This window comes from Platalea leucorodia, assembly GCF_965183815.1.
Source record: "Platalea leucorodia genome assembly, chromosome: 6".
NCBI classification, from domain to species: domain Eukaryota; kingdom Metazoa; phylum Chordata; class Aves; order Pelecaniformes; family Threskiornithidae; genus Platalea; species Platalea leucorodia.
Window position 1 is genome coordinate 2,975,225 of NC_138828.1, and position 22,058 is coordinate 2,997,282.

Genomic DNA, 22,058 nt, shown 5'->3' on the forward strand with positions numbered 1-22,058 from the left:
AAGCGACCCTCCTACTTTCCTCAGTCCATAAGCTAATAATTTAATTTTTGCTATAGAGTACTACTTCTTGCAAACAGGCAAAAAGTTACAAGTACTCCCCAGCAGATGTAATACTAAAATAAATCCCACCTCCCCACAGGTTTAACGGCCATAAAATTCCTCAGACAGGTCCTTGCTGTTTGCTTGGAAGGTTTAACAGCCTCCCATAATGCTAAGCGTACGTGAACACTTGCATGCAGTATTTGTTACATCTGGTTTACAAGTCAGAAGCTATTGCAAGCTATTACTGTAGCACAGGAGAGGCAATTAAGGTAATTTCTAAAGTAATTAACATAAGTGATAATGAGGAATTTGTGAGTGTCAATGTTGAACAAGCTAATCTTTAGCTTAATTGCTACATTCCTCTTATAGAGTACGCATTTTGCATGAGTTAAATGTTTGGTTTTAGTATCTTGGAGCGGTAGCAATAATTGTATGGAGAGCCCTACTGAGAAGGGAAGCCGCGATTGCCTGGGTCGCATCAGGAGACCATAACACATCTGTCTGAGTCCTGAGCTGTGGGTTGGGGCATCTCAGAAAGGGCCGACACGTTGTTTTCATCAGTACTTTGGCAATTACCATTCAGATGACAGCAACTCAGAACAGGTCCAGCAGATGGCTAAAATAATGTCATTCCTTTCAGCAGAGCATGCATTTTTATGCATTTTTGTGCATTTGCTTGAAATGAAGCTTGTGCTGAAGTCCGTTCTTGCTCATGAAGTGCTCTATTGAATTCAAGTGCGGACTTCCATCCCTGCTGAAAGATAAAGCCATAACGGAATCTAGCATAGAAGGGGGCTGTATTTCTCTGGGTGCTTGCCTTATCTTGGGATGGCTGGGAACATTTGTAGGCTTATCTCTAGGGGATGGTTTTGGTCCTTTGAATTTTTACAGATTATTTGCTTTATATGTCATTACTGCAGGTTTGCTATTATGAGTTGGATACTGTTGACTTAATTTTGGTGTTACAGTGTTGTATGGAAAATTTTTATGGGTCTCTGTGAAACACGAGCGCAGCCTGTCTTGGAAGATGTTGGGATCACAGGGAGTCACTGCCAAGGCAGTACCATTATTAAAAGACCAGTTATTTTCACCTTGTCAGCACAACTGGTGGTTATTCTGAGGGTGGGAGGAAGGTTTAAAAACCCATTATTTTTTCTGTTCCTGTGATGAAAAGTTCCACTAAGCTGTACAGACACCTGGAGCAGAATTCAGCAAAACTATGGCAGTGACTGGGGGAAGCAGGAATGAATAGCAGTTAGGGAGCTGACAAACAGCTGTCTTTCTAAATGTTAATAAAGACGTAAACCATTTCTAGATTGGACAGGCAATAATGGAGAAACCGGTTACTATTTAAAGGCCTTAGTTCCCATCAGCTACCATTCGTGTATGCTTTGGGTTGGTGTCTGCTGGAAAGGCGTGTCTTTGCCTTCCCAGAAGAGGAGGAGAGGCGAAGGAAAGTATGAAACTGGTCTAGAAATGCAGTGGTGTCCTCTGTCAGGCATCCATTCATGTGATCTTTCCTTCCCAGGTGTCCAGCTCTGCCAATCCACAAACCAGCTTGGAAAGCCACGTGTTCAACGTCGCTGTTCTCCCACAGACACCCAGGGCACCTCAGGTTTCCCTCGGCTCCTCTTTGCACATGGCTGTAAGTGTGAACCGACACCGCTGACCGATGGTTTCTGTATTCCCGCTCTCCTTGGAGCAGTGCACAGCGACCAGAGCCTCCCATAGAGCAGTAGCCACTGAGTGTTGATTCCTGTACTTGCTATTGTCCGCGCTGTTGTGCTTGATTCAAAGATTGAACTAAATCTACGGAACAGGGCCTATGCACCAGATAGATAGCTGGAGCAGAAAGGGGAAAAAAAAAAAAAAGACAGGTTAGAAGAGTGAATGGGAGGGTGGGGGTGGAAATACCCATAAAAAGTTGAAAAACTCAGCATTAAGTGATGAATGGATAGACTGGAAAGGAGAGGGAGAGAGAGAAGAAAAAATATGGTTAACATCTTTTTATGGAATTCTTACCCTTTTCTGAAAAGCCAGCAGGAATGGCAAGAGTGAAAAACTGTGGGTTAAAGAGACTGTAATGAGTAGATCTGGCCAGTAATTCCACTGTAAACTTTATCAGAACTGTAGCCCATCCACATTAGAAGGTTTTCATCCATCATTCTGACATCAGGAACACCGACTATAATGTATGTGGAAAACATTCAGACAAGCCCATTATATCTGCATCCGTGGAACTGAATTACCTTTTCTTGCAGCATCAACTCCAGGAATTACCATTTTTGGAAGAGTGGTCTCTCTAATGTCATTATTTCCCTGATTGTGTTAATTGAAAAGATGACCTCGAGGTTTAAAGTTGGTTTTGTGAGCTCTGTGACTTTGTTGCATGCCTTCTCCCTGTGTCCCTGTCACATATGTGGGTGAAGTCCAGCTTTCCTCTGTACTTCTCCTGCTGTCTTCTGTTCTTTGGTTTTGTAGGGAGGGATCCCGAGTGCATGAGCTAGAGGGGAGCTTCAGGGCTCTGCACCCAGGTCACCCGTTGAAACGCACAGAAAGCCAGGACCCCAGCGGCAGGGAGATTGATTCAGACATCACCTTGGCCTCACAGCTTTGTGGGGCTTTCAGAGGGGGACCAGGATCATAATCCACTGAGCAGCAGTCCTGAGCGGAGTGAGACAGGGCAGGCTGGGATGAGAAAGCAGAGACGAGGACTTGCAAGAAACAGGAACGGAGCTGAGGCCAGCCCTTCAGGCAGGAGCTCCCTGCAGGGAGAGGGAGAGCTGAGTCTACAAACTTGAACGTAGCGTGCAGTCATCTTTGGTGTTGTTCATTCTTGATGATTTATTTAGAGCGTGTGAGGTGCCAGCAGTATGCTCAGCATTATCAAACAGAAATCCTGTGCCCTTGGGCGCTCCCTGACAGACAAAAGCACACGGAGAGGCCCGTGCAGTGCAGGAGAGCAGATGTGGCAGACCTCCCAGGGGCGATGGGTCCCCGGGAGGAGCCTCTAAGGGAGGTGAAGGACTTCTAAGCCAGCACAGCCGGCCATGCATGGGAGCAGGAAAGGCCAAAGGAAGCGGTGGGAGAGGGATTAGCGAAAAGTCCCTGACACAGTGGCCTTGTCAGGGTTTAAAATAGTGGCGACCTTTCATGGGCAATAATAAAACATGCTCAGACTGCTACTTGGAGCAATAGCCAGCGATGTATCTTTCTGCTCTTGACTTTTTGTTGTTGTCATTATTGACAAAATTGATGGGAGAGGTGTCTGGCTGAGCCATGCAGTGCTGGATTTTATAGCTAATTACACACCACAAAATTCAATAGTGCCATAAAATACGTTTTACTGAGGGGCGCCTCGCAACCTGCGAGTCCTACCTTTGGGAGAGACAAATAGGCCTTGGAGGCAACTGTGAAGCAACCATAACCTTAAATCTTTTCATCATAAAACTGCGCTTCCTTGCATCAATGTGATTGAGTTCTGTTCATCCGTCTTCAAACTCCTTCAGAATTAGACGGGCTTCTTGGCTGAAGAGCAAGCACAAAATGTTAAGTTCTTCACATACCTCTGGCCTTGTCTTTGAGTGCCTGCTGAGAAAGGTCAGAGAAAGTTTGGTGACTCTTTGGCGGTTAAACTGGACATAACATCTACAACTATTTTTTCTTCAATTACCTGTTTCCCCCATATTGGTAAAAGGAGCCTGAGCTTCGCTCTAGCTGAAGGCAAACCGAGGTTGGGTTTGTGAAGGAGAGAGAATTTTGTAAGCATATAGAGGTTTTATTTACTGCTTCACAACAGTCAAACCGTCATTCATAGGCTGTGGCTTCTCCTCTGATGTGTTTGGGTGAAAAACACTGGAGAGAGATGAACCGGGGGTTCGGTGGCATTTGTGATGTACTGAGCTGTTGTGGGGAAACCTCTCCTTGCCGGTGTCCAGGCCAACATCCAGTCTGTGACCCGAGGCCAGCCGACTGGGACACAGGTTTCATAGGGTGGCCTTCCAGATGTGTAACCAGCACGATTCGGTGGGCTGCGCTTGATGTGGCTGGCGGAAACCTCTAATTTGTTCCTGAACCTGATCGTTTCACGTTTCAAAGCAGATGAATTAATTGCCCGTATCCTTAATTTAGCTTGTTCTCTCCATATTTTATTCGTGATTATGAAATGAGCTGGATGCTTTTCATACCCAGCTGAACTGTTTAATTCAGTGACTTCTCGTCGCTGTTAATTCCGCAGGATTAAGATTCATGAACACATGCAGGTTAACTGCTTTTGTGCACTTAAGTCTGTTCATGCAGCACCGTAATTCCTGTAACACGCTGCCCGCCTTTGGCTAATGGTAATCTTGTAACGGAAGGATCAGAACATTTTTAAACAGATTTAAAACAAAAGGGAAAGCTTTGGCTCCTGTATATTTTAATGGAAATGGCTGAGTCATTTTCAAGATTTCTTTTAAAAGCAAATCCAGTCCAGCCACATCAGACGATACCAGAAAACTACGTAGGCAATGAATTATATCTTCATCCAGGGAGTTTTTTATTAAATTAGATTTGCCTTTCTCTCTTCTTAGTTGCTGTAGGTCAAAAAAGAAACTCCTCCACCTGTGAGCATGGAGGTTGTGCGTCTGCAGGGGACAGAGTGCACTAAAAACACTGCCACTTTCCGGGACAGCCTGAAAGTGGGGATAAGCTCATAGTTTTATGAAGGAGGAGGTGTTTGTCTCTTTTTCATAGGCTGGTAGGCCCCTTCTGATGCTCCAGAAAGGGCTTAACAGAGGTGGACCTGTATAGAGCTCTCTTCTCTTGAGCATGATAGCGCCCAGCTTCAGTATTACACATTTGGTTTGGTTTACAGATGAGCTGAAACTGAGTTTAGGTGGCGCATAAGACTCTAGCAAATTTTACTCGTTATCAAGCTTTGTTGTCCTCTGTAATCTCCTCCCAAATAGTCCCTATCCTGTACAAGTTTGAGAGACTTGGTAAAGGTTCAGCCCATCCATCCCTTGTCAGTTTTAGGTCTAAGAACTAGGCCTTTAAATTCAAAGACTCTCTTTTATTTAACAATAATAATAATTTGCAAAGCAAGTTCTCTTTCAATGCATTTTTGGGTGAATCTTCCCGTGTCTCTGGCCTTGATGCTTATGGTCTAAATGTGTTTATTGAGGTGCTGGAGGACCATGTGACAGTGATTGAGCCCCATCACCTCTCCTTTGTAGACCCGGAGGTTCCCAGTGAGAAAATCCTGTTCAACGTGACTGTCCCTCTCCTTCCTGGCCAAGGCAAGTGTACCTATTCAGAACACGGCAGCTTGCTGCCAAATTAATTGCCATGCTTTCTGAGCACATCTAATGTTTCCCTCAGAGGAATTCTGTGGAGGCATCTGTTAATCTCTTCAGCCTCCTTCGTTAGCTTTCAAACACCTTGTTTCTTAACTTGACTTCTTTGGCTTGTTTAGGAGTAAGCTGCCAAGTTCAGACAGTTTTCTTACTATTGTCTGGAATATATTGAATGTTGTACCCCATGGCTTTCTGCTTTCCACCCCTCTAGTGAGAGGTATTTGAAGAAATGACTGGGTGAGGAATCTCTGTTTAATTTCTCATGTCCCAAGAATCCATCCTCGATGCAGTTATTGCCATCTGACTCATTCAGGAACCACTGAAGATGTAAAAAGAAGTACTTGGGGAGAGAAGAAGAAGCTGTGGCCTTTGGTATCTTGTTTTAAAAATAAAATGGATTCCTCCCGTTAATACTGAGCTCTCTGCCTCCGTAGGTATCGTGGAGCATAAAGACAGGCCTCTCTCCCCAGTCAGGTATTTCACCCAAGCAGATATAAACCACGGCAAGATCGCTTATCGTCCGCCGACTGCAGCTCCTCACTTGAGAGAGATCATTGCCTTCTCCTTTGCGGGTAAGGAACTGAATGTTCTTCGTAGTGCTGTAGACTGGTAGAGGTAGCTGGGCTGCTGGTCTTCCTCCAGTCCTGGAATGACTTCACGGTTATGTCCATACTTGCGAGGGCATGAGGCTTGAACGGTACAAAGGAAGCAGGAATCTGCCTTGGAGGAGCGTACCAAGAGTTCATAGAATCATTAAGGTTGGAAAGGTCCTCTGAGATCACCCATTTCTGGCGACTTCAACAAGATTTTCCCCTCTGGTTTGGTATAGTGACATTCAGTGAGTTACGGGGATGTGGCGATGTCCACCGCAGCATTTAGCATTGCCAACGCTAGTAGTGTGGGGGCAAACTGCTGATCTGCTGCTGTGTGGTTAGGAACTGCTGCCCCTCCCATGCTTGAGATCCTTGCTGCACTGGGGGTTTAGCTTGAGACTAAAATTGATGAACTGAATCAATTTAGCCAGGATATTAGAAGGTTTCTGTCATCAGAGGAGAAACAGTCTGGAGCAGGAGGTAGAGGGGCAAAAATAGGACGAACTTCAAGCATGTTTGACCAGTTGATGCGCAGGATCGTGTGATGAAGTGACAGTACATGGTAGATGCAGTTCTGTGCATCACCGTGCCATCCACTGACGTCAAGAAGAGTTTCACAGTTCGGAGGAGGGAGTAGCATGTTCTCTCTCATCACCTGGAGCGAAGGCAAGGAAAGAGTGCTTTCTTTGGTGAGGAAAGACTCCAGTCAGGTTGAATGTCAGCACTTGCTTTCTCCAGAAGTCGTTCAAATCCACATCAGTACGTGCTTTCCTGTCCTGACCGCAGTTACTCTGTGCTTGTGTTTGTCCCATCAGGTCTCCCAGAGTCGGTGAACTTCCGATTCACAGGTATGTGAACCATTTGCTCTTTCCTGGCCAAAGCAGTTTTTATCCTTGTGCCCTTCACGTTGCCTGTTATTCTTGGCCTTTTCTCTGCTGCAAGCCCACTTACGGGCACTCAGTAGGAATTTCTGGAAATGCACGTAGAATATTAATTCATCTGTGTCCCAACAGTGTTTTATAGAAGCTAAGCTGCAGCTCAGTAGAGACATCTTTTTCCAACGGTTGCCTGGAATCTGTCCTAAAAGCCTGATTCATTCCTGTTTTCCCCCAGTGTGAACAAGGACATCAGAGTTTTACTCTGCTATTTTTTTTAATACAGCATGGAAACATTTCCACGGTTAAATTGCTATTGATAAGCTGCTTGCTTGTTTAACATATCTTTCCCTTTCCGTGTGCTTTCTAGCACAGATATGCAAAGTGATCCACCAGCAAGGAGAAGTCCATGTTCTGACTTACGAGCCCACCTGATAGATGTATGGAAGATAGTATGTACACATGCACACACACACACGGACTCTTACAAGTTACATTTGTCTTGCTAGGACTTGAGTTAGGGGAAAAGATGAATACACTTGGCAGGTGTGAATTTTGTGTGTGTGTCCATGGACAAAGGTGTGGATTGACAAGGTGGGAGAGAAGTCAACGATGTGGGGTGGTGATTTTGTACAGGTGAGTCCCTGAAAACACATCCCTGTGCTCAGGTGTGGTTTTTGTCTGTGTCTAGTGTCTGATGGAGAACACACGACCCCGGAGATGGTGTTTGTCATTCATTTGCTCTCTGCGGAGCAGCAGCCTCCGGTCTTCCAGATCACAGCTCCGTTCCTGGAGGTCAGGCAGGGGGGCCAAGCCACCATTGGTGAGTAGGGGGGAAGGGATGGGGTGCAGAGCTCAGCCTGAGGCACGGTGTTTATTGCCAGGAGGCCACATGGATGGAGCGAGTTTTGGTCTCACTCACCTCTGTCATTTAGCTAAGGAGCTGTGGTTGTGCAGGTGTAGCAGCAACGACTGAGAAAACTGTGCAGTGGTGCCTCAGAAAAGTGCCTGGGGGTATGGCAGTACTCCTCCAGCATGTGGCAGGTCCGTTCGCTGGCTGAGGCAGAGGAGAGCACGATCAGGGACCTGCTGCTCCTCTACTTTTTCCCTCTTAGGCTGCTCTGCAATTGCTGAACTCTTGGTTAGTGGTGTGATCTAGTCCACTGGGTTGTTTAGGATAAGCCACTTTCTGCTTGTGTCAGGAGGTTCTCTGGGGTTTTTGTAGATACGCCCCTGCTATATGAACATGTGCACATCTCTCTCATAAGCTGAGAGTTTGCATAGCTGTCATTTGTGAGCCGTACTGGCAATAAGTTCTCTGACACAACCTCTGATCTGAGCATCATCAGGGAACTGAGTGTTGCCATGAAACCAGCAAGCTTCTGGACTAGGGCAGCTGCAGAATTATTTTACTTTTCACATACCAGCTGAATTACAGTTTTTTGGCTCCATTCACAAGAGCACACCACAAAACCTGAGGGATATTCCCAGCATAGTGTCTGAGGATACTGAAGCTGTGCTCTCTTTCCCCGGCACAGGGATCCAGTTAGCCGTGAGTGACACAGATACAGCTCCTGAGGGTCTTTTCTTTGAGCTGGTGAAACCTCCTCATCATGGCATTGTGCTGAAGCACAGCACAGGCGTGCAGGAGCGCATGAGAGCAGGTGAGTTGAACAGAAGTCTTCCTCAGCGCAGGAGAGGGGTCAGCCTGTCCACCTAGCTGGTTTAGTTGACCAGGAGGAGACACATGCCTCTGGCAGATATGGCTGCATCCACAAGGGTGTGAATTTTCTGCCTGGAAGCGTGTGACTGCAGGAAAGAGTGCATGAAAGACATTTTCCCATTTGGTCCTGTGGAGTTTTACTGTAGATTTTGGTGGCAGCAGTTCCCAGTGCGTGATCAGGTGAACAGATATTATCTGTAGGAGAGTAGTGCAAGCAGAAGGCCTGGAGAGGGAAGCCTTATCTAGCTGTGACAGGGATGAGCTTCCAAAGCAGCTGGGAAGAAAGGAGGATCTGTGCGCTCCCAGAGAATCGCGAAGAGTCGCTGTGTCTGTGAAACTGTGAAGGTTACAGCTTTTCCTCTGCCTTGCATATATACTAGCTCCTTAATAAATGTCTTCCTAACTCACATCCCTGTAAGGGTGGTATTAAATGCGAGTTTAGTACGTGATTAAGTCTTTAGCTGAATTGAGAATTGGATTGGTGCTCTGAACAGAGTCTGACTTGTGCATTTTCTTTTTGGGAAGGTGACACTTTCACCTACGAGGACGTCACTCGAAATGCTCTGCAGTACCTACATGATGGTTCGGCTGCAGCAGAAGACAGCATGGAAATCTCTGTCACCGACGGCGTCACCACGGTGTCCACGGTGCTGAGGGTGGAAGTGTCCCTGCTGGATAACAACGGTCCGCAGCTGGCCCCAGGCTGCTTGTTGGCAATCACCGTGGCTAGTAAAAGCTCTGCGACTCTCTCTCGATTGCACCTCGCTTATATTGTAAGCTTTCCTCTATTTCTAAACCCAGTGAATGCGGCCAGCCTCCCTTTCCTTATCCCCCCACAGCCCCTTCGTCACACGCACCTCTCTGCTGTCCATGTGGATTCTTGGTAGAGAGCTCGAGTTTTGACTGTCTCCTGACTACTGCTGCCAAAAAGGGGATAATAGACTCTTTCATCCAACAGGGGTTTAAGGGTATTCCTGTTTGACTGTAACAGAGGTCAACTGCCGCACTAAACATGAGAACTGAGTTAATGCCAGATTTTTGTATCAAACAGGCTTGCTAATAAAGCACATGGATTTGCTAAGTGATAATCTCTTGAAAATTTCAGCCCCCTCATGCCCCTTCCAAAATTGCCTGATTCTTTTGTCTGGACATATTTGAAGGGAGAAGGTTTAAGCAACCTAAGATGCTTGGCAGCTTGGAGTTGGTCCCAGGGGTTGCATCTGGTACAAGAGTTATCCTGCTGGTGAAATTCAGCAGAAAGGTGGTTTACTCCTTGCAGATGATTTAGCAGCAAATGGACTAGCAGTGGATTTGAGGTGTGCCGATGTGCTGCCCTTAGGGAGGAGGGAGGAGAGACTGCAGTGCACGTGTGAGGCTGGAGAGACCTAAGGTGGTGGCTGTCAGAGATGATTAGGGAACCGCAGGGGTGGAGGTAAGATAAGAAGGCAGATGAATGTTTTTTCCAAGGATACAAGTCTGGGGTCTGTCCTGTTCTCTTAAGGAGGAAGGCTGACAAGGGAGCTGTTGAGGTTTAATCTGAGTAAGAGAACAGTTAGGGACGAGAGGATTTCATTCCTGACATGTATGCTGAGGGTATGATGATTTCTGCTTTGGGTCTTACCTTTCAAGCAACCAACAAAAACTTCTAGAATAAAGATGACATCTGAGTTGTGATATCATAGAGGTGGTTGTACTTAATGTAGTTAAAAAGAGCCAAAATCAGCTTTTAGTTTAATGTGAATCTGGCTTTTGCGGCATTGTTCCACATTAACCTTTGTTTTACTAAGAACTGAATTTAGCTCTGTGCACTGGTGGGCAACAGTTACTCCCTCTGCCAGCTATCAGCTAAATTTTGGCTCGCTTTATCTGGAGTCAGGAAAAGCATATGACATAAATGGTCCGGTCCAATAGAAATGGAGAGTAGTTTTAAAAAAAAAAAAATCAGGTTTATGTCTGGGAGCTTGTGTTGATGCGATACAAGGACACAAAGAAAACCTCTCTTAGCCAAGAGAAAAAGAAAATACATTTTGTGGTAGATTCCGAGAATGTCAACCCAATTGACTCTCTTCTCATCAATCGAGCTTCATTTAATATTCATCAGCTGTGGGTCTGACCCAGCTAGCTTGATATATTTCCCTCTAAAACATTTTATTCCTCCTTCCATTTGTAGTGGAGGGAAACAAAAGCTAATCTTGTCTTGGTTTGGTTGGTTTCTTCATGTCTAGGACAACAATTCTCCTGACTCAGAGATAAGAATCCAGTTAATATCTCTGCCTGCGTATGGCACCCTCTTACGGATGTCTGGCTCTCACGATGAAGAGCTTTCCAAGGTTTATAATTTCACCATGGAAGACATCAACAACCAGAGGATCAGGTATCAAAGAGCTTTTCTCCTTCAAGCCATGCCAGTTTAAAGCTCGGTGGGCTTTCCGCAGGGATCTCTGGGCTGTATTATGTTAGTACAGTGTACCAAAGATATTTTTTCCTTTCTTGGCTCTTGTATCCTATGAGATTATAAATGAGAGCGTTTCCTGCATGCGGAATTAGGTGTTTATGGGTGTCTGAAATGCCAGTAGCTGGTGGAGCTTCAAATTACGGGAATTTTTTCTGTGTCAGCAATGTCATGGTGATACTTTAGGTAGGAAACACGTAAAATGGTGATTTAAATGAACTCAGGGAATTAATGTGGAGAAGGGTTGGGAACTGAAATACTGCCTCTCTTTCAAGAGGTGTGCGTTCACCTCTGAATGCAGGGATGAGATGTATTTGCCTGACTGTCAGTGAGACTCCCTGACCCGGATTGTGTTCTGACTTCCACAGCTACTCCACCACGTTTGAGACCAGCAATCAGCCAGTTACGGACATCTTCCACTTCGCTGTTTTTGATGCTGATAACAACCGGCTTGACAGACAGATGTTCACCATCACTATCACGTCTGCCCAGACAGCACCGTCACTCATTGCTTTTGCTGACCATATCACTGTAAGTGGCTCCCCAGGGTACTAGGAACAGTGATGAGAATGTCTTAGATGTGAGGAATTGAACAGCTTTCCTGCACTGAGAGGAAATCACCGAAGAAACAGGGTGTTGCACACGCAATCCTGTGAGTGCAAAGGGGTAACAAATTACTTGGAGGCTAGAGGAGGCTGACAGTACGGTGTCATCCCTGAACCTCATCTGCTTACATCTGTTCTCGTCAGGAGCTGGGTTCTCCCTAGGGTGCCCTGTTGATATCAGTGGAACAAGTCTGACTTATCCCTGTTTAATATGTTCTCCCTTATTTCACCAGCTTGTGTGTAAAAGATGAGCAGAAGACAAGTCTGAAAACATCTGGTGCTTTGGGCTGATACACAGCATTTCAGGCTCCTTATCAAAGCCTTTTGAAGTCATCTCCTCCTTTCCCGCTTTGCATTCCCCCTCCCTTGCCTTCAAAAGGCTCCCCTCAACAAGAAATGCAGATCTCGCCTTCCTGAGAGGTCAGCATGACTCTGCCAGTTCTCTTCTTGCCCTGATAAAGCACTCAGAGGCCAGGCAGGCTTTGTTCTTCCCATCCCACCTCACCTCCCAGCGGATTTTGTACTTAACAGATCGAGGGGAGGATGGGACAGGACTTCAGAGACTGGGCAAGCCTCTTGCATAGAGGCCGACTTGTTCAGTAACGATTTGTGTGTTGCTGTGTGTTGTGTGCGTTGATGGTAGTTTTGTCTTATGTTTTGCTTTCCAGGTGGATGAGGGGGGCAGGGTCCCACTGCTGGCTCATCACCACTTAGCTGCTGATTATGATACTGCTGCCAAGGAAGACCTGAGGGTCACAGTTATCTCTCTACCTATGTACGGCTACATTGAAAACACTAAGACAGGTAAACTGCGTGGCTCTCTCTTCTTCCTCCTGGCTGATGAAAGGGAACATAGGAATTGCCATGCTGGAGCACACTCTGATTTGTCGCACCGCAGTTCCTCAGTGCGGTGCTGGTTGGCATCAGTTGATCGTAAAGAGCCCGTAAGGTCAGCGTTACGAGATAAACTGCCTCTGGGGAGCATTTCCTCCTAATTCTCATTTGTTGGAGACTGGTCTATGTTGTGAGACCAGGGCATTACGAGCCTTTTCAAGCCCATGTGTTGTATTTTCATCAAGCTTTATTTTGGCTGTCCTTGTTAAGCAGAACAAACTTTGCTAAATTCCTCTAAATGTCTCAGCAAGCTTTAAGGCTGTGAGAGCTGTAGCAGAACATGGCTGGTAACGTTCTCTTATCTCATTGTATTATCAAGAAAAGGTAGGATTTATACCATATTGTCCAAAGATGTTCATCCAGGAGACCTGTCTGCTTAATCCTGTGTGTGGTCCGAACAGGAGTGGCATATATCATTTTACTTAAATCATAACTTGCCTTTGTAAAATATCACTGTGGGTTGGCCAGCGTAATGGCTTGTTACAACAGTGATTGCTTTTCCTCTGGAGAGCACAGGTTGCTAACCATTACACATCGTCCCTCCTAATCATGTCCAACGAATGAACTCCAGCGTGTGCCATTTTGGTAACAGTGAGCCTCTCTCCTTGAACAGGCAATGGCTGGGTGATTTTCTTAGGTGCGAGACTTAGTTCTGCAAGGTGAAGCTTGATGTAGAGATTGTGTTGAGGCCAGATGGCACATTAGCCATTGTCTCGTCTCTGAAGAAAGCCTAAGTAATTCTGGGATGTGGGGTTGCTTGTACTACGCATAAAACTGCAGCTTCCCTAATGCCTACTCTGATGCAGCGCTAATGCAGCAGATGTTGCTTTCTACAAAGGTCGCGAGATGCGTGAAAGCCATGTTGTAGGAATGAACATCCTTCAGCACCCTTTGCAATGTGCCATTCTTCTCTTAATCCTGCTGCTTTTATTTTTAGCTTATCAGTGAACTGAACATCCTTTCACTAGTGATATTCTGGTTTGCAGGTGAGAATTTTGGCCCGCAGAGTGAGTCTGCTGTGACTGCAGATGTATCCTTTTCCCTTCAAGATGTTCTGGAGAACAGCATTTACTACTTCCAGAGCGTCCACGAAAGCATCGAGCCAACAAGTGATGTTTTCAGCTTTTACGTGAGCGATGGCTTCAGCCAGTCTGAGGTGCAGAGCATTAACATCACGATTCAGGTACGCCTGTGCTCGCTGGCTGCCAGAGCCCTCTCCTTTCACATAGACACGTGACTTTTAAAGTGCAAGCTTTGCTCACTCCTTTTTAATACGTGGGAAGGGGATTAAAGGGAGTTTTCGTCCTCCTTTCTGTTTCCTTCCCCTAGTACAGGCACATAATTCACCTGTGACGCCAGAGGACAGTTGTGCGTTGCAGCCTTTTCCCAGGGCTTATCTCTCTGGTGTCTCCTCCCTCTTAGAAGCAGCCACGATGCCGGGTAGATTTGGAGAGACTGGTGTAGCCCATTAAAGTATATCAGCACCAGTACTGTCATTTGGTAGCTTGTGTTTCATTCAGGTGGGCAGCGGTCTTTCCCCCTCGGCCGTTTCCCTTTTTTGACTGTGTGCCTTTGGGACCCGTGCAGCGGCAGAACGATGAGCCCCCAAAGATGGTGCTGGAGCCTGTCAGAGTGCGTGAGGGCTCAGGTGTGGTCGTTACCAACACCTCCCTCAACCTGCAGGACTTGGACACCCAGAACAGCGAGCTTCTCATCATGCTTACCAAAAGTCCTGAACACGGTAAGTCCTGACAAGCTAGGGGGGTGAGAGAGAGAGAGAACGTCTTTGTGCATCCATGTCTGTGCGTCTTTATATCTGCGTGTGTGTAATAGCCCCTGACGTGAGAGAGGAGCCTGGCATATTAGTATAAAGCACATTTAGTCCGTGTTTGGACCAGCAGCCCCAGAGGGATTGTGCTTCAGAACAGACCTATTCTTTGAGAGTCATCCCTCGCTGTTTGTGGGAAAGGGGGACTGCACGCGTTTCCCTGGGAAGTTCCCTTTTGTGTTACCCCATTTCCTATTGCGGGGTTCAGTTCTAAAGAGCTGAGCAACTAGCATCTATCTGCAGTGATAAAGCAAGGCAGGGTGTCAAGTGAAGGCTAGTGTCATGTTAAACTAGCGAGGGCTGCGCACCCTTTTTCAGATCTCATATAGGTTGCCAAATTCTTACCGGTTTTGGCAATAAGCAGATAACTTCCTTCAGTTTTTCTGCTAAGGCCATGTCCACCTCTGTGCATCCCACTGAGACCTGGCACGTAAAGAGTCCTCAGCAGACTGTCTTCTCCCCATAATTTTCATCCCTCTATCATTTGTCAGGCCATCTCCGCAGGAGGCAGACTGCTGCGGAGCCCCCGGAGCATGGACACGTGCTCTCCATGGGCTCGTCCTTCACCTACCAGGACATTTTGGATGAGCTGATCGTTTATACGCAGAGCGGTGCAGCAGCACAAACAGACGAGTTTGGCTTCTCCATCACGGATGGTCTCTACACGCAGATGGGGAGGCTGGAGTTCTTCATGGAGCTGCCGAAGAAGCAGCCACCCACATTAGCTGTCAACAGAGGCCTGCAGCTCCCAGTTGGTACGGGGAGAGGGAGGAGAATGGTATTGCTTGGTATTGCTATACGGTCCAGTCTAAACCGGTCACTTAGCTGGATTGGCTGAAGCTGTTTGTGGACTTTCTTTCTCTGGTCCAGGCTCTGCAGCATACCTCACAGATCAGCACTTGAAAGCAGCAGCTATTTATTCAGATGATGCAACGATTAGATTTGTCATGAGGAGGGATCCCAGCATGGGCCATCTGCAGTTGACCAAAACTGGTAATCCAGTCCGGATCTCTGTCGAAGGACCTGTCAAAAGTTTCACCCAGGCTGATATAAATAAAGGTGAGAGTGCTTGACTTTAGATAATCACGGCAAGGAATATGTGGCCGTTTTAGGTAGTCCTGCGAGGAGCAGGGAGTTGGACTCTGATCCTTATGGGTCCCTTCCACCTTGAGATATTCTGTGATTCTGTGAGCTTTATGAGAGGGGGAGGATGACTTGAAGCAGGGAAGGGAGAGGAAAAAAGTAAGATAAGGTTGTTAGGTTAGAGCAGAAACACGTATCATTAAACAAATATTAAAAAGTCTCTCTCAGCAGGAGAAAAAGAATAAAGAGGATAAGTAATGAAACCCAAATCCATGAGCTCTGTCAAGCCCCAAGTCCCTCGGCTTATAGTACCAGCCTGGTTCCAAACTAAGAATCAAGTGATGCAGCCTGCTATAAACCACCTCTTTTCTTCCTCTCTCCAGGGCAAGTGGCGTACAGTCACAAGAAAGGGGATCCTGGCGGAAATTTCGCCTTCACCTTTGATGTGATCGATGCAGGTGGCAACCAACTGACAGACCAGGTTTTTCACATTAGCGTCCTAGGTAAAAGACAGTGCTGAAGTTATGTTTTCTTTGCTGCAGAGCTGAGGCCTTCATAGATTCCTGTCCCACGTGTACTGCAAGTTAAGATGTAATTCTTGAGATGCAGTTTTTATTCGCTGTTAATTCAAAGGCCTTTGAAGTTTAGGACAGGGGGAGAGTTTGCAGATGTAAGGATTAGTTCTTTGGCTTCTGACAAACTCACTGAAAAAGGCAGAAAAATCCCCCTTAATATCTTCATACTGTCTAGATTGTCTTTAAGATGTTATAATGTTACCGTCCCCTCGATTAATGCCGAGGCCAAGAGTACCTGTTTTGGAATTACCAGTCCGGGAGGTATTTGTGTGTATGTTGTCTTTTGCTTGAGCACAAGTACCCAATTTGAAGAACACCAAGGAAAGGAGGGTGACTGTCTCCTAACTCAGCATTGTATTTAACCCTTTCAGAGGACAGATTGCCCCCCTCCATCATCGCTAACAAAGGGCTGGTCTTGGATGAGAACTCGGCGAAGACGATCACAACTCTCCAGCTCTCTGCCACTGACCAGGACAGTGAGCCGACCCAGCTCCGGTACAAGCTCACCAGGCAGCCCCAGCTGGGGCACCTGGAGCACGCGGCCTCCCCAGGTTAGCAGGGCGGTATTTTACTCGGTTGGGTACTCCTAGCAGCAACGCGCTGGAGGGCTTTTGAGCCTTCAAGATTCACAGCAGGACAAATGTGCTTGGAGGCAGCAGCACAGAATTATGTTGCCTATTAGAAATCAAATGGTCATTAGCCCGGAGAGCTGGAGAATAGGGTGAGTGGAGGCAGGGCAGCCCAGTAATTACAGATGAGGATTTATTCAGCCTCTGGGTGAGTTTATGCCCCTTGGTAACCTTGCCTGGTGGACTTCGCAGATCAGTCTAGCTTGCCGCTGTGTGAATCTCCTCTTTCAGGACCTATTGCTGCATCTGCATGACAGGCAAACCTTCAGCCTTTTCTGTGACCCTGTATAGCACAACGCCCAAAAGAATCCGTCCCGTAATGTCCGTGGTAGTAGAGCCCACCTTGGTGAACAGACGGCTTGCTTTCAGTCTGCCTCTTGGCCAGTACGTTCCTTGATCCCTAAACACCAGCCTCTTTTCCCAGCTGTGCTTTGGAGAGAGGAAGGGAACTAACCACTGAGTTAGTTTAAAAAGAAGCTACGTTGTCGTGTGATGGCCACGCTGGATAATGAATTCTGGTCGTTCGGAGAGGGGGGATTGGTCAGTCCTGTGAAACTCAGAAAATAATTACCTGCAAATGTGATCTGAATTTTAGAGTTACCTTCCACGCCCACTGAGAGTATGAGTGTCCTACCCCTCTCTGATTGAATTAGTCTAAATCTATGCTGTCATACAATATGTTCTTCTGATTTAGATTATACTCATCTAAAATTATATTTCTTCTTAGAATTAGATTTCTCATTAACATGAGATTAAAGTGGAAATACCTGCTGTGTGTTTTCAAGGTGCCGACAGTCCCTGTACAGCTCCGTTTTACTGTTGTGGTTTGCCTCATCTTCTCACAGTGTAAGGTGTCCTCTGGCAAACACGTTGAAAGGGTAGGAATAATGAATGGAAGTTACAATAAGCAAACCCCCTGCTGAGAGAAAATTAAAAACTCGCAGTATTTTTGTCTAAATTGCAAACTAAATGGTGAATCTTGCACTTTGGAGACCTGAAAGAGCTGGATTAAGGATTTTATTCCTCCTGTTGTTTAAAACATGATGATTCCGATTTCTGCGCTTTTTCATGTCTGTGATGGACTGAGAAAGATACAGAGTCACGCGTGTGAAAGAGTCGTTCTCATGATTTAAATGACCTAAACACTAAGGAGAGAGTACTGGAGTGTTCAAAAGAGAACACAGACCTTTAAAGCTAATGAGCTCTGAGGAAAGCTTGGCCAGTCACCCAGTTTTGGCTCATTTATTTATATCAGATCCTGGTACTATTTGTAGTGTGGCCAACACTTGTCAGTAGCCATTTAACATGATAAACTGGTGAAAAACTTTTTGTCAGAGTTTTTGTTGTTGTTAAGAGCAGTAAAACTGTCAGATGCAGCGGTGAGAGTTAAAGGCTCAAGTGCTTTTTAAAACACTTGTACCTTTCTGTGTCTGTGTCGCACCTAACGACCTGTAAAGATGCCACTAGAAGTCAGTGTTGAAAATGGAGCTTAGTCTGTTGTAAATGCAGGGGTTCGAGGAGGGGAAAAGACAGCAGAGACTTTGAAGGCATTTTTTAAAACTGCTGTGAGGCCAGGAAACCTTTTGCCCGTACTCAGTGATGCCCTGGATAGATCAGTCCTGCCCAGGAGTGAAAATCGAAGGGTTACCTCTGCTGTTTTTCTCACAGCTTCTCTCTCGCTCTCTGCCCTGAGAGGCCCGTCCCCAGCAGGGTGTCCTGGCAGCGTGAGGTGCCATTGTAAAATTGTAAGTCTGGGAAAAGCCTGCACTACTTTTTGCAGAAGGGGTGCCACTACGTTAATTTTAAAAGTTGTTGAGTGGAGTTTTTAGGCGGCTCCGTGCCAGCTAAATCCCTGGGTCAGCTGAGGTTCATGGTACAGCCTGAATTGGAGGAGAACAAGCCAAGGCTGAGTGCTTATGGCCAGATATGTCCAGCTCCGTATGTTTTTCCCTGCCTTGCTATTTCTATTGCACATTTTCCCCTATTGTTCTTTTTTCTAGGGACAAGAATTAGTTCTTTCAGCCAGGCAGACTTGGCCTCTCGCAGCATCCAGTATGTCCACACCAGTGACGTTGAAAAGCATACGGATGCGTTCACCTTTTCTGTTTCTGATGGAACGAATGAGGTAAGTCCCAGCCTGTTTTTTGCCTGAGTCAGGGCAGGCCATTGATTCTGTAGGATGTGACGGGAGCCAGTTTTCCTCTTGCGTGCTTGCGAGAGACGGTTAGACGTAGCAAAGGAAATGAAACAAGCCCCACGCGGGCTTGTCGTTTGCCAATGGCGGGTGCTCTTACTTCCCCTGCTGGGAGAGATCTCACGTACGGCAGGGAAGGGAGCGAGCCCTGTGAAGGGAAGGGGGAGCCACCTGAGATGTAGCCTCATGAGGCTGGTTTACCAAGATTTCAGTGGCTGTTTTTCATCTGCTTACCGATTGCTCCTGGAGCTCAGCTTTGATCCGGTGCACGGACGACATACCCAGAAGCACAGTTAGACCCTTGAGAAATGTCTCCTTCCTACTGTCTGAAAGGGAAAAATCATAGTTGCGAATAGAAGGAGAGGGACAAAGCAGAATGAGGGAAGGAGGGAGGGAGGGAGGGAGGGAGGGAGAGAAAAGTGGGTGTCCATAAATACCATAGAAAGAGGAAGAATAAATTAGTGGGGAGGGATAGAAGAGGGCACATTCACAAGATCTGATCTTAGAAGCTCTTGTTTGCTGACTAAACAAGGCCAAAATGAAGTGACCCAAACTCAGCGGATCACTGCAGTCTCCGTAAAGCATTACTGTTTTAATGGAGTTGCACTCTTGGTAGACTGAATTCATCAAGAGAGGCTTTTCCTCCTGTTCCAGGTGAGCCAGACATTTGACATCACCATAAACCCTGTGGATGACTCCTTACCCGTAGTGCAGAGCCTCGGGATGACAGTTCAGGAAGGTGTGAGAAAAACCATCACAGAGTTTGAGCTTAAAGCGACGGATGCTGACACAGAGGTAAGGCAGCACTCCCCCTTGCCTCCTCCCTCCCCTGTTCTGCTGCACATCTGGGCTATCAGAAAAATGGGCTTGTGTTCAAAGAGAGAGATTACAGTGAGTGTCATCTCTCACTGTGATCATACCCTGTCTGATCACAACATCAAACAGACAGCTTGTGGGAGGCCCAGTTTGTATATAAATAGATGAATGAGTGTTTGAGCAAAGCAAAGGCCTGGCTTGAGAAATGGCTTCATCTGGGATGTCTCTCAGACACATAAGCAACAAACCTGCATGGAAAACATTCAGAAGTTGTGATCAGAGCTAATCCTTACCCTGTCCCACCTTCTCTCTGAACATAGTGGATTTGAACTGAGCTTATGCCTAGCCTTGACACTGAGTTTATGCCTAGCACAGATGAAAATGGCATTTCCTCTTCCTCCTCCTGGGTCGGGCCGGAGGGTAAGCGGTGTCATGTTGGCTCTGCCTCACTGCGCTGCAGTTTCCCTGCAGCGGGAGAGCTCCTGGCTGCCCGTTACTGCCCTGAGCCAAAGATCCTGCCCCAAAGGTTATTGCTGTTTCCACCCTGACAGAAGTGACAAGGGGCACGTTGCCTAGAATGGCTGCAGAATGGGGGACTGCTCTTGTGTTCGAGGGGTTGTCACGAAGGTGGGAGCCGTCTCAGACCAGCCAAACCAATAGTTTGGTGTGATGTGTCTAGCCTAGCTCTCCCTGCTTGGGGTTGTTTTGTAGGTAGTCACCTTGGGAGAGGGATAAAGACAGGGCAGGGCTTAGGGTGAATCAATTCAGCATGCGGTGCTGCGTTTCAACCCCTGGTTGGAAACACTGTGCTAGGAAAGCTGTCTGGGCATGGAGTCCTTCTCCAGGTATCTCGAGCTGGAAGGGCCTGCCTGTCCTGGTCCTGGGGTCACGTCATCAGCTTTGCCACTCTGTCTCCTTGGTGCAGGCAGAGTCAATTACGTTCACAGTCATGCAGCCCCCTCGGCACGGCCTGATTGAACGCACCAGCAATGGGCAGCGTTACCACCAAGCCACCACCTTCACGATGGACGACATCTACCAGAACCGCATCAGCTACAGTCATGATGGTAGCAACTCGCTGAAGGATCGCTTCACTTTCACTGTGTCTGATGGGACCAATCCCTTCTTCGTTATGGAGGATGGGGGGAAGAAGGTAAGGGGAGGAGAAGGGAGGTGAGGGAGACCTTCTGTACCTAATACAAAGCTACCTCCTCTCAGAGAAGGGGAGACTTAGCTGCTGTTGCTCCGCTGAAGATAAGGGCCGAGTATTCTCAGTTATGTGATGCCATATGCATCTTCCCTGGTGTACCAGCCTTTGCGTGTGCAAACTCACCCTAAGACTTTGATCCCAACAGAGCTGAAGGGAGTAAAGTTGGTAATATGGTGGAGGAGGCTCTGACTCCCAAAGTAACAGCCGATTCTCTGAACTTTTGTCAGGTTGTGACAGCAACACCGCAGCGCTTCAAAGTGGACATTCTCTCTGCGGATGATGGGACACCCAGGGTCGTCACCAACCTGGGTTTGCAGTGGCTGGAGTACGTGGACGGCAAGGTAACTGCCTGCCTGGGTTCAGCTTGGATTGTTTCTCAGGCTGTTCCAGGAGAAGGAGCTTCACAGGAGAACCTCCTGATCCTTCAGCATTTTTATTTTTGTGATAGAGAGCAGGTGTCTCTCTGTGCCCATGAAGTGTCTTGGAAAAGGCAGAGGTGTGCAGGGATGCCTGCGATGTGGCTTCAGGGCACTAAATTGCTTCCCAGACCGCCTCCTTCCCTTACATCAGCCAGACCACCAAGCCTGGCTCTTCTTGGCTCTTGCACGAGCTGTGCAGTGCAGTACAGCTCCTGCCTGCCTTCCTGGGTGGACACATCCTGCCCCTTGTCCCTCCTCCCCAGGGTGGTACGTTTTCAGCTTTGCTGATGGCAGAGAAGTCTTGATTATGTGCCACAGCAGCCACAGCAGAGATACATGGCTTTCAAAGAAATGTGGTATAGGGATTTCTTGCTGTGACATGCCTTTGTTTTGCTGAAGTCCAAACAAAACCCCAGGAAGCTCGCTCTCATGTTTGTTTTTGAGGACCTGGCATTAACTGCAAAGCAGTACTTCAGTTCTTCCCAGGAAAAAGGGTTGGAAGACGCTGTAGTAAGACATTGTATTAAGAAGTGGCTATCTCAGCTCAAATTCCTGACTTCAGAAAAAGGACTCATGGAGCCCTCAGACAGTTCAATTCTCTCTTTTTCTCCTGCTGTTAAAGGTGTTTTCTTTTTAAAGAGAAAGCACAATGCGGTGGAACTGAGGCACGTCCGTGTGGGGTCATTTGAAAGAGGACTAGCGCAGGCTCACTGAAGCAGTATGAACTGTCCTGAGCGAATCATTCAACTTGAGGCTGTTTGCAAATGTTTTGGGCAAAGCCAAG

At 46.9% G+C, this 22,058-nt stretch overlaps 1 protein-coding gene across 1 annotated transcript in view; it reads left to right on the forward strand.

Moving 5' to 3' along the window:
• Positions 1–22,058, forward strand: part of FRAS1 (Fraser extracellular matrix complex subunit 1) — a gene marked incomplete at its 5' end in the record, with an annotated part of 172,214 nt that overhangs the window by 129,688 nt on the left and 20,468 nt on the right. The window contains 20 exons of the mRNA XM_082315032.1: positions 1,571–1,687; positions 5,207–5,327; positions 5,813–5,950; positions 6,787–6,819; positions 7,538–7,669; positions 8,385–8,510; positions 9,095–9,342; positions 10,795–10,943; positions 11,390–11,552; positions 12,295–12,430; positions 13,507–13,703; positions 14,108–14,261; positions 14,840–15,103; positions 15,219–15,407; positions 15,815–15,934; positions 16,378–16,557; positions 18,636–18,760; positions 19,484–19,624; positions 20,571–20,798; positions 21,083–21,196. Coding sequence (XP_082171158.1) covers positions 1,571–1,687; positions 5,207–5,327; positions 5,813–5,950; positions 6,787–6,819; positions 7,538–7,669; positions 8,385–8,510; positions 9,095–9,342; positions 10,795–10,943; positions 11,390–11,552; positions 12,295–12,430; positions 13,507–13,703; positions 14,108–14,261; positions 14,840–15,103; positions 15,219–15,407; positions 15,815–15,934; positions 16,378–16,557; positions 18,636–18,760; positions 19,484–19,624; positions 20,571–20,798; positions 21,083–21,196 — 3,075 coding nt within the window. The remainder of the gene's footprint in view (positions 1–1,570; positions 1,688–5,206; positions 5,328–5,812; positions 5,951–6,786; positions 6,820–7,537; positions 7,670–8,384; positions 8,511–9,094; positions 9,343–10,794; positions 10,944–11,389; positions 11,553–12,294; positions 12,431–13,506; positions 13,704–14,107; positions 14,262–14,839; positions 15,104–15,218; positions 15,408–15,814; positions 15,935–16,377; positions 16,558–18,635; positions 18,761–19,483; positions 19,625–20,570; positions 20,799–21,082; positions 21,197–22,058) is intronic.